General features: G+C 50.4%; 1 protein-coding gene across 9 annotated transcripts in view; it reads left to right on the top strand.

The window, feature by feature from the left end:
* The window catches only part of KDM5C (lysine demethylase 5C), a 68,831-nt gene that overhangs the window by 25,037 nt on the left and 32,428 nt on the right, over window positions 1-11,366 (top strand). For 2 of the 9 annotated variants that reach the window (XM_023743058.1, XM_023743059.1), the window contains 13 exons: window positions 1,899-2,080; window positions 2,169-2,293; window positions 2,420-2,567; window positions 3,188-3,293; window positions 4,008-4,366; window positions 4,992-5,130; window positions 5,671-5,850; window positions 6,195-6,332; window positions 6,549-7,148; window positions 7,244-7,366; window positions 7,865-7,934; window positions 8,074-8,273; window positions 8,380-8,768. In XM_023743058.1, coding sequence (XP_023598826.1) covers window positions 1,899-2,080; window positions 2,169-2,293; window positions 2,420-2,567; window positions 3,188-3,293; window positions 4,008-4,366; window positions 4,992-5,130; window positions 5,671-5,850; window positions 6,195-6,332; window positions 6,549-7,148; window positions 7,244-7,366; window positions 7,865-7,934; window positions 8,074-8,273; window positions 8,380-8,745 — 2,736 coding nt within the window. In that variant the 3' untranslated portion in view covers window positions 8,746-8,768. Of the gene's footprint in view, window positions 1-1,898; window positions 2,081-2,168; window positions 2,294-2,419; window positions 2,568-3,187; window positions 3,294-4,007; window positions 4,367-4,991; window positions 5,131-5,670; window positions 5,851-6,194; window positions 6,333-6,548; window positions 7,149-7,243; window positions 7,367-7,864; window positions 7,944-8,073; window positions 8,274-8,379; window positions 8,769-9,222; window positions 9,593-11,366 lie in introns of those variants that run through there. The other 7 variants (XM_023743055.1, XM_023743052.1, XM_023743054.1 and 4 more) reach the window with 6 other exon arrangements.

The following is an 11,366-nucleotide window of genomic DNA, read 5'->3' as shown; positions in this document are numbered from 1 at the left end:
GGGACCAATTGATGCATCTTAGATGGCCACTCGCTAGCTTTTAAGACTCCAGATGCCACTCTCCAAAGTAGGATGCAGAACATTTTCTTAATAAACTTTGTTATGCCAGTTGACTTAGATGTCCCCTGAAAGCATGGTCCCCAGACCCCCGCCCCTGCTGCTGTGTCCCTCGAAGTGTTTGGTTGTATTCAGGAAACTTCTTAGCTTTGGTTTAGTCCAAATTGTGCTGACTTCCCCTGTAGTGTGTGCTGCCCTTCCCTTCACCTGAGATAATTCTTATCTACTATCTAGTTAGTAAATAATCCTCACCCTCTTTACCCACCCTCGTAACCATCAAAGAATGTTTTCTTCTGTGTTTAAACCTTTTCTTGAGTTCTTATAATAGTGGTCTTATACAATATTTGTCCTTTTGTGACTGACTAAATTCACTCAGCGTAATGCCTTCCAGATGCCTCCATGTTATGTTTCACGGATTCGTCGTTACTCTTTATCATTGCCTAGTATTCCATTGTGTGAATATACCGTAATTTGTTTATCCATTCGTCCGTTGATGGGTACCTAGGTTGTTTCCATCTTTTTGCTATCGTGAACAGTGCTGCAGTGAACATGGGTGTACATATATCTATTCGTGTGATGGCTCTTACTTCTCTAGGATATATTCCAAGGAGTGGGATTGCTGGATCAAATGGTACTTTTATTTCTAGCTTTTTAAGGAAATGCCAGATTGATTTCCAAAGTGGTTGTACCCTTTTACATTCCCACCAACAGTGTATAAGTGTTCCAGTTTCTCCACAACCTCTCCAACATTCATTATTTTGTGTTTTTTGGATTAATGCTAGCCTTGTTGGGGTGAAATGGTATTTCATTGTAGTTTTGATTTGCATTTCTCTTAAGTTGTAGATATATCTATCACACAGCTTTTACCATTTCAACTTTTTACAGGTGTTCAGCTTATTGACAGCAGTTAAATTAATTGGTTATACAACCCTACCCTTAATGAATGCAATTTTTCCACTACCATAAACCGAAACTAAGTATTCTCTAAGAAATAACACCCCGCCTTTCCCCCTCCCTCCTGTCCCTGGTAACTGCTAATAATTTTTGGTGTCTATACATTTGCCTGTTCTTGTCTTTTATATAAGTGAGGTTGTAGGGGATAGATTTTAAAAAGTTAGTATATAAGACAAAAATTGTTATAGTCAAAATTTCCTTTTAAAATCCCTAAAATTGCCCATAATGTATAGCATTGTATTGTCTCTCAGTTACTCCAGCATAGCCAGCTTTTCCTCCATTTTTGGAATAGATTGCTTTTTCTTCATCTGAGCAACAGATGACATCATTGGCTTAGTTGTTGTTCAGTGTTGTTGGGAAAAGCTTGTATCTTTAAAGATTAGATGGAAGCACATACAGTTGAATTTTTATATTAGATATGTGCATGCAGTGTCTCTTGTCTACTGAGTAACCAGTACAGCACTTGGAACACAGTGGGCATTGAGTAACTGGAAGCTAACATTGTTCCCCAGTGTGTGCCCTCCACACTAGCCAGGCCTCTCTCTTGGCTACTTCCACACATTGCTGACTCTCCATGCCTCAGTCCACCATTTTCCTCACCTTTTCTTACCCAAAAGGTCCTTTCTGCTTATCTGAATCTTACCTGATTTTTCTTCCTCTATAAAATTCTCTTTGCCTCAGCACAAACTGATCTTGCCCTTCTTGTTCTGATCCTCCCAGCTTTGAAAGTCTGAACTTTACAGAGGCAGGTATGCCCCGTGGGGTTTGGTCTTCCCCACAGCCATCAGCACAGGTTGTAGTCTAAAGTGGGGCTCAGTGGTGGCTGAGATGGGGGTTTCCATGACCCTGTTCTGCTCCTATATAATGTGCGGGTTGAACACCCCCAGGGCATCACGGAGGCTGAAAGAGAGGCCTTTGAGCTGCTCCCAGATGATGAGCGCCAGTGCATCAAGTGCAAGACCACTTGTTTCTTATCAGCCCTGGCCTGCTATGACTGCCCAGATGGCCTCGTCTGCCTTTCCCACATCAATGACCTCTGCAAGTGCTCTAGTAGCCGGCAGTACCTGCGGTGAGCATGGGGCCCACCTGGAGGAAGTGGGGCATGGAAGAGGTTGCAGAATTGGGCCAGATGTGCTCTTCCCTCCTTCTTCCTCCAGGTATCGGTACACCTTGGATGAACTTCCTGCCATGCTGCATAAGCTGAAGGTTCGGGCTGAGTCCTTTGACACCTGGGCCAACAAAGTGCGAGTGGCTCTGGAGGTGGAGGATGGGCGGAAGCGCAGTGAGTGATGGGGGGACGGAGGGACTCCACAGGCAAGTTCTAGTCCCTTTTCTCCTGTATTCCCAAACCCCCTTCTTGCCTTTCCTCAATACTGCCTACTCCTTGCTGCTCTCTTTCTCTTTCCAGGCCTTGAAGAGCTCAGAGCACTAGAGTCTGAGGCCCGTGAGCGAAGATTTCCTAATAGTGAGCTGCTGCAGCAACTGAAGAACTGCCTGAGTGAAGCAGAGGCTTGCGTGTCCCGGGCTCTGGGACTGGTCAGCGGCCAGGAAGCTGGGTATGGCAGCGTGAGATGTTGGGGCAGAGATAGTCTGCTGAGGGTTTAGCATCTAGGAAAAGTGCTACAAGGGATGGACTCAGCACCATTGGGCAGACTGGACATCAGCAGGAAGCTGACAAGCACTAGAATGTGAGGTGGCCTGGGAGGTATTAGGGAAGGCGAGGAGACTAGGCAACATAGAATGGAGAAGGGAGACTCATTAATAAGATACCTAAAGATGTTTATTTTTATCAGTACCTAGAGGAGTTTTGAAGGACAGGCTGAGGAATTTTGTGGGCAGGAAGAAGTTGTGCAAGGTTTAGGGGCAAGGAAAAGACACAGAAGCATAAACCTACATAGCTTTAGAGTTCTCAGTAGAGGATGGATTGAAAAGTCAAGCTTGTTATCAGTTAATTTCTAAGATCTCCCCCCAAGATATATTCTCTCCTGATTCTTTTCCCTCATATCTTAATGGTCATTATCTTAAAACCCTTCCACTAATCTGGGCAGCGGGGAAAACTCTGAGGTATGAGAGATCAAGGCGAGCATGTGTGATGAGGAAAGGTATTGGTCTTAGCAGAAGAGATGGGGGAGGAGACTGGATTTGGACCTGAAACCCCATATGTGAAACTTCGTAGCCCCTATAGGGTGGCTGGTCTACAGATGACTCTGGCTGAGCTCCGGGCCTTTCTGGACCAGATGAACAACCTGCCTTGTGCCATGCACCAGATTGGGGATGTCAAGGTGAGGAGGGGTGGGTTTGGGGTGCTGCTGAGGGATTGGGGGCCTGGGGGACCTAAGCAGCAGGGCTCTCTTAGCTCCCTTAAATAGCTTAGTATTTGGCCAAGACAGGGTGCACATGTGAAAAAATAATAAAAGGTATGAGGCAAAGTGTCTAGTGACTGCCTCTTAGAAATGGGATTTGAAGGGGAGGTGGCAGGGGTATGAATACAGGATGCAGAGTCAAGGGAATGTTTCCTGGAGGAGGAGGATAAGGAAGAGACAAGGGTGTGTGTTGGGCCTGAAAGCTGTGAAGTTCACGAAGGTAGAGGAGAAGTGGGATGCAGAGGACAGTGGACACTAGTATGAACATAAGGGTTTGTGAGAAGACTAAGTGTAGCATTTTTTAAGGCAGAGGGTCTCTTGGTACTATACATCAGAATCCTCTGGGGAGTTAAATAAAGCACAGATTCCTGACCAACCCTTATTTAGAATCTCTAGGGGTGGAGCCCAGGGAACTGCATTTTAAACAAATTCCTCAGGGTATTCTAATAGGCAGTCAGTTTTGGGAACCACTGTCTTACGGCAGGGAGAAGGAAGAGAGCTTAGCCCAAGGTAGGCTTTCTTTTCCCAAAAGACTGGAGGGTAAGAAGGTAGGTGAGGCAAGGCTGTCTGGTGGTGGGACCTCTAAGTGAGCCCAGCTGAGGAGTTTGTTCTTCATCCTGTATTTTGGTGTAGGGTATTCTGGAACAGGTAGAAGCATACCAGACTGAAGCCCGTGAGGCCCTGGCCTCACTGCCCTCTAGTCCAGGGCTACTGCAGTCCCTATTGGAGAGGGGGCAGAGGCTGGGGGTAGAGGTACCTGAGGACCAGCAGCTCCAGCGGCAGGTGGAGCAAGCGCGATGGCTGGATGAGGTGAAACGCACGCTGGCCCCCTCAGCCCGAAGGGGCACCCTGGCTGTCATGCGGGGACTATTGGTTGCGGGTGCCAGTGTAGCCCCTAGCCCTGCTGTGGATAAGGCCCGGGCCGAGTTGCAGGAGCTGCTGACCATTGCTGAACGCTGGGAGGAGAAGGCCCATCTCTGTCTGGAGGCCAGGTAGGTTGAGCCTCTTCCCCTCCCTGCCTTACTCCAACCTTCAACGTATAGGGAGAACCTGAAGATTTCCATGGTAACCTTGGGCACCAGACTCCTGCATTGGTGTATTGACTCTCCTCCCCTCTTTTTCCCTATCTAGTCTTTTTTTTTTTAAAAAAAAAAAAACACCATATACACACAGAGGGAGAGATAGGCTGGTGGAGATACAGAGGTAGACAGATAGATAGAGATTGATAGAGGACTAGCCTTACTGGCTGACATGTGTGCACGCACACAAGTACACATTCAGGCAGATGGATAGATCTGTGTAGAAAGATACCACACACAGGGCAGTCTGACAAAGCTGCAGCAACAGATTAATACCATAGGTTGTGTGCATAGCAGGCTGACAGACTTGTGGACAAGCAGAGGCACAGGAGTTATGGCAGAAGGATGAAGTTGGGTGCGTGCAGTCTGGGACAGAGACTGGCAGCCACCCATAGGCAGAATACAAGAAAGTAAGCCTAAGCGGCAGCAGGAATAAAAGGCACCCCAGGAGCCCATGCAGATAAATCTGGTGGCCAGGTTGGGCTTCTGGTTAGGCAGACCACCCCAGACTGAGTCTTCTTTTTTTCCCTACCTTTAGGCAGAAGCATCCACCAGCCACTCTGGAGGCCATAATCCGCGAGGCAGAAAACATCCCTGTTCACCTGCCCAACATCCAGGCTCTCAAGGAGGCTCTTGCTAAGGCCCGGGCCTGGATTGCTGATGTGGATGAGATCCAAGTGAGGACCTTGTCCTCCCTCCCCCGCCAGGCCTTCAGTCCAACTGGGAAGAAATGACACATATGTTGTTGGGTTGTACTGGGTTGGGTTGGCTAGAGAGAGGAAAGGGGCATGACACATAAAAAAGAAGCACAAATGTACCTGGTGGGCAGTGTGAAGAGGGTTTGGGAAGCTGGCCTGAGGGAAGAGGGGTTGCCGGTGAGGATGAGAATGGTGGGAGCAGGGAGGCAGGTGATAATGGGAGTGGAACTAGGCAGGGGCTGTTGGCATGGAGGAAGGTGGAAGAGGCAAACCATAACAGAATAACTAGTCTGGTAGTCGTGGAGACTCACTGGATATTTTGGAGCTGGGTTAATGGATGTAGGAGTTTGGGGAGAGGGGCAGGTGGGTATTCCTTAGGATGATCCCTGTTTTTCTCTTGCCTCAAGACACTGAATCCAATCCAACTTCCCAGTGATGCTCAGTTCAGGGCCAGGCACAGAGTAAGTATTAGTAGATGTTGGCAAGTTGAACTGAGCTTTCTCTTGCCCCTGTCCCCAGAATGGTGACCACTACCCCTGCTTGGATGACTTGGAAGGCCTGGTGGCTGTGGGCCGAGACCTACCCGTGGGGCTGGAGGAGCTGAGACAGCTAGAGCTGCAGGTACTGACAGCGCACTCTTGGAGGGAAAAGGCTTCCAAGACCTTCCTCAAGAAGAATTCTTGCTACACACTGCTGGAGGTGAGGCCTGGGACCTTGACCCACAGCCTCACCTGCCCCTGGCCTGGCTGTTGTGAGGTGACTCATATGAGAACAGAAGTTTTTTTGAGGGGGAGGGGAGGGGAGCCTTGGTGGCGCAGTGGTTAAGAGCTTGGCTGCTAACCAGAAGGTCAGCAGTTTGAATCCACCAGCCACTCCTTGAAAACTTTGTTGGGGTAATTCTACTCTGTCCTATAGGGTCACCATGAGTCGGAATTGACGGCAACGGGTTTGGGGTTTTTTTTTGGAGGGGGGTGGGTAGATAAAGGGAAGGGTGTGAAGGCTAGGGGATGCCCGTTCATCCCCTTTCTTTCTGCCTACCTTAGGTGCTCTGCCCATGTGCAGATGCTGGTTCAGACAGCACCAAACGCAGCCGGTGGATGGAGAAGGAGCTGGGGTTGTACAAATCTGACACAGAGCTGCTGGGGCTGTCTGCGCAGGACCTCAGGGACCCAGGCTCTGTGGTAAGGAGCTTTGGCATAGATGGACAGAAGTTGGATTCTGGGTATCTCTCTGCAATGACTGATCCCTGGTGATTATGATAGAGTTTCTGAGCTGGGTGACCGTGAGGCTCACTTGCTCCTTGAGCCTCAGTTTTCTGGTTTGGGAATGAGTTAAGGGGGTGAGAAAGGGAGGGGACTGGGTGCTAACCTGCTCTCCCTCTGCCCTGGACATGGCAGATTGTGGCCTTCAAGGAGGGGGAACAGAAGGAGAAGGAGGGTATCTTGCAGCTGCGTCGCACCAACTCAGCCAAGCCCAATCCACTGTCGTCATCGACCACAGCTTCCTCTGCAACCTCCATCTGTGTGTGTGGGCAGGTGCCAGCTGGGGTAGGAGCTCTGCAGTGTGACCTGTGTCAGGACTGGTTCCATGGGCGATGTGTGTCGGTGCCCCGCCTCCTCAGCTCCCCAAGGTCCAGTCCCATCTCATCCCCACTGCTGGCCTGGTGGGAGTGGGACACCAAATTCCTGTGTCCACTGTGCATGCGCTCACGGCGCCCACGCCTGGAGACCATCCTGGCGCTGCTAGTAGCCCTGCAGAGACTGCCTGTGCGGCTGCCTGAGGGTGAAGCCCTACAGTGCCTCACAGAGAGGGCCATCAGCTGGCAAGGCCGTGCCAGACAGGCTCTGGCCTCTGAGGATGTGACTGCCTTGTTGAGACGGCTGGCTGAGCTTCATCAGTGGGTGCAGGCTGAACCCAGGCCGGAGGAGCCCCCTACCTACCCTTCAGTCCCTGCCTCTGACCCTCTCAGAGAGGGCAGTGGCAAGGATATGCCTAAGGTAAGCTGCCAGCCCAGCACTTGTCCTCAGATCCCTATCTTCTAGCCCTTACCCCTATTTAGGCTCCAGCCCTATGCCTGTCCTTCAATTTTCAGTCTCCTTTGACCCTGCCTCCCTGCCATTCTGCATCTGAACCCAGGCCGGAGGAGCCCCCTACCTACCCTTCAGTCCCTGCCTCTGACCCTCGCAGAGAGGGCAGTGGCAAGGATATGCCTAAGGTGAGCTGCCAGCCCAGCACTTGTTCTCAGATCCCTATCTCCTAGCCCCTACCCCTATTTAGGTTTCAGCCCTATTCCTCTCCTTCAGTTTTCAGTTTCCTTTGACCCTGCCTCCCTGCCATTCTGCATCTTGTCCAGATCTCTAGATGATGCTCCCTGCTGGCAGCCTAAGTCTGCCCTCCTTCAGGAGGTGGGAAGTCCCAAGTTTGGGGTTGGGGAGGAAGAATAGGGTCTGTTTCTTCAGTTCAGTTGGGAGGAGCCCTGGTGGCACAGTGGTTAAGCACTCAGCTGCTAACCAAAAGGTTGGCATTTTGAACCCACCAGATGCTCCGTGGAAAAAAGATGTGGCAGTCTGCTTCCGTAAAGATCACAGCTTTGGAAACCCTGTGGGCAGTTCTACTCTGTCCTGTAGGGTCGTTATGAGTCACAATCGACTCGATGGCAGTGGGTTGGGTTTTCAGTTCAGTTACCCCTACCCATTCTTGCTCTCATTGACAGGTCCAGGGGTTGCTGGAGAACGGAGACAGTGTGACCAGTCCTGAGAAGGTAGCCCCGGGGGAGGGCTTAGGTAAGAGAGGTAGGTCTAGGTGTGGGTATGCTGTTGACTGGATGTCACCAGAGTGACCCATGTGATCCTCTGCTCTGTCATGGTGGTTGGGGTAAGACCAGGGCAGCCTCTAACTCAGCCTGTCCCCACAACCTTCCAGACTTGGAGCTGCTGTCTTCGCTGTTACCACAGTTGACTGGCCCCATGTTGGAGCTGCCTGAGGCAACCCGGGCCCCCCTGGAGGAGCTCATGATGGAGGGGGACCTGCTAGAGGTGACCTTGGATGAGAACCACAGCATCTGGCAGCTTCTACAGGCTGGGAAGCCTCCAGACCTGGAGCGGATCCGCACACTTCTGGAGGTGAGGAAAGGGGTCCTGGGTATGGCCAGGGGGTCAGGCCGTCTGGGCAGGAAGCCCAGTCCTGACCAGTGGCCCACAATCCCTTTATGCCTATCTCTGATCACAGCTGGAGAAGGCAGAGCATCATGGGAGTCGGGCACGGGGCCGGGCCCTGGAGAAGCGGCGGCGGAGGAAGGTGGATCGGGGTGGGGAGGGCGATGACCCAGCCCGAGAGGAGCTAGAGCCAAAGAGGGTACGGAGCTCAGGGCCAGAGGCTGAGGAGGCCCAGGAGGAGGAAGAGCTGGAGGAGGAGACTGGGGGTGAGGGCCCCATCCCTCCCCTCCCCACTGTTGGCAGCCCCATCCCCCAGGAGAACCAGAATGGCTTGGAGCTGGGGCTAGTGGCCAGTGCAGGCCTCTCTACCCCTTTCTCCACTCTGGCTCCCCGGCTGCATATGCCCTGCTCACAGCAGCTGCCTCAGCAACAGTTGTGACAGTGGCTGAGCCTAGCACAGACCCCAACAGACCCCCCCTTGGCCTCAAGGATCCTTTCTCAGACCATCAAGCCTGCTTTTTGGGAGGTAGGCAGGTGGGCCGGGAGGATGGCCATTCCCCCCAGCCCACCACCGAAGTCCTTTGACTTCTGTATTCTGACTCCAAGGTATTGTTCAGACCTCAGCTCCTGGGGGCCGGCCCCTGGAGTCCCCCTCCCTGGTAGCCTCTTACCAGCATTCCCAGACACCTGAGGCAAATTGATGGATGGGCAGGTGGGCAGGGTGGGTGGCAGAGGCTGTGCCAGCACCATTCCAGAGACAGGGCCAGTGCATATGCAAACTGGGGAATCTCCTCTCCCTTCTCTCCTCAGTTCCAGCCCTGGCCAGCTATGTTACACTAACCCCACCTCCCTCTTTCTCTTCCCTCCCTCCTTCTCTTCCCTTTCCCTTCTCCCTTCCCCTGACTGTTCCACCCAGGAGGAGGAAACTTCTGTGCTCACAGTTTTTTTTATTTTAAATAAATTGGTTGGGGAGTTGAACAGGACCAGGGCTCCCTGTAATCTGAAGAAAGCTTTTGGTGCTTGTCCTCACAACCACCTCAACCCTCCCTGTCTTCCCTGTCTCCCTTGTCTCCTTTCCTCCTCCTGGGTTCATGTTGTAATAAAAGAAGATTGTTGGTGTGTAATTAATTTGTTGAAAAGAAAAAAAGCAAAACAAATTTGGTTCCAACTGAAGCCTATGTTAATTTTATTTTATTATTTTCCTCTTGTTAGAAAATAAACCCGTAGCAACATTTTTTGGAAACATGTTTCTGAAGTGCATTTCTCTTAGAAGGGGGAGAGCAGTGCCTCCATTACCTGTCAGTAGAGCAGTTGTAGTGCTGGTAGGGGCACTAAGGCTAAAGCCAGGGTGCTTTGGGATCTGAGTTGAGTTCCACTAGGTTCTCTTTTAACCTTGAATCCCAACCTTACACCCCCAAGCCAGTTTTTCCCATCTCCAAACAGATGGACCTTGGCATCTCTCACCTAAACTCCTGCGACAGTCTCCTCCAACTTTTTGTCCTCCAATTTATCCTCGTCAAGGTGCCAGAGTGATTTTTTTCCACAGTTTTATTGAGGTATAATTTGCATACCATGAAACTCACCTGTTTGAATGTGCAATTCAGTGATTCTAAGGATATTTCTAAAGTGCAGATTTGATCATGTTACTCTGCTTAAAACCTTCCAAGGTGCTTCACTGCCCTTGATATATATATCAAGATATATGTATTTAATCTTTGTAGGAATACTTTACTGTCCAATCCATATGCAGCATTCAGGGAGCCTTCCCTGATTTTTTTCTTCACCCTAAAGAGTTCTTTCTGCCCCTGCTGAATGGGGACTAAAGCCAAAGTGTGTGGTCATTTGTAACGCTTGTGCTCATTTTTCTATATGAACAGCTTCATTGAGATAAAATTCACATATCATACAACTCAGTGTACAATTCAGTGGCTTTTAGTATATTCAGAGTTGTGCAACCATCACTTTTAGAATATTGTCATCACCCTAAAAAGAAACTCTGCACCCCTTAGGCATTGCCCCCCCAAGCCTCCCAGCCCCAGAGAACCACTATCTTTCTGTGTCTGTGGATTTGCCTATTCTGGACATTCATGTAAATGGAATTATACAATATGTGGTCCTTTGTGACAGGCTTCTTCCACTTAGCATAATGGTTTCAAGCTCTGAGTTTACTTTTAAATGCACATATTAATGGTCCCATAGTAGTTGGACAGATTCTTTCCCTTCTAGGCCCCAAAGTCTTTAAAATGAGGATGTTGGACTGTATCAGGGATCATTACCTGAAATGGTTTACATATTTTCATGGGGGTTTGCACGCATATCTTTCTGGCAAGATGGGTAACCAACTTGCATCAGATTCATAAAGGGATCTTTGACCCTCCTTTGTGGTCCTGAGTGTTCTGTGTTCAGAGTCTGCTTATGATGGGAGGATACAGAGGAGGAAGCAGGAGCATTGAAACCCTGCTGAGCCAGCCAGCTGCACATCATGCCCAGCTCCTCAAGGGCTTCCCTCTCAAGGGACTGCATGGAGAAGTTAAAGGCCAAGCTCTGATCTCTAGCCTTGGAGCTCAGCACACTCCCTATCTGTTTTTTCCTTCCTCTGAATTTTCAGATTCATTTTGCTCCACTACTCCCCGCCCCGCCACCACCACCAGATTTCCTGTTGATAGAAAGCCTACATTCTTCTGGCAGCTTTGATTGGTGGGAGGTCTGGCCCAGCCTTGCCTCACCCAGTCTTCCAGTTAGGGGTCACTGGGCTATACAAGGGGAGGTAGGGGTCAGTGGACAGCCCTATCTTGGGCTCAGCTTGACTCCAGGCCCCAGTCCAAGGGAAAGGCTTGACCTTTTGTCTGCCCACCTATCTGGAATTGATCATGAAAAGGGGGATGGAGAAGAAGACATCAGAAGAGACTGGCAGGCAGCCACCAGAAGTGGCCAGAGCAGGGAGGGAGAGATGGTGCCCAAAATTTTCAGGCTAGAGAACTGCTAGGCTTGGAGTGGGGGTCTTCCAGGGAATGGGCCCACCCCTCACCAGTTTCCAGATAGTCTGTCCCATTTAGATGC

The sequence above is a fragment of the Trichechus manatus genome, unplaced genomic scaffold, assembly GCF_000243295.1.
Source record: "Trichechus manatus latirostris isolate Lorelei unplaced genomic scaffold, TriManLat1.0 scaffold00233, whole genome shotgun sequence".
Taxonomy (NCBI): domain Eukaryota; kingdom Metazoa; phylum Chordata; class Mammalia; order Sirenia; family Trichechidae; genus Trichechus; species Trichechus manatus.
Note: the sequence above shows the minus strand (reverse complement) of the source record. Positions and strands in the feature narration are given on the sequence as shown.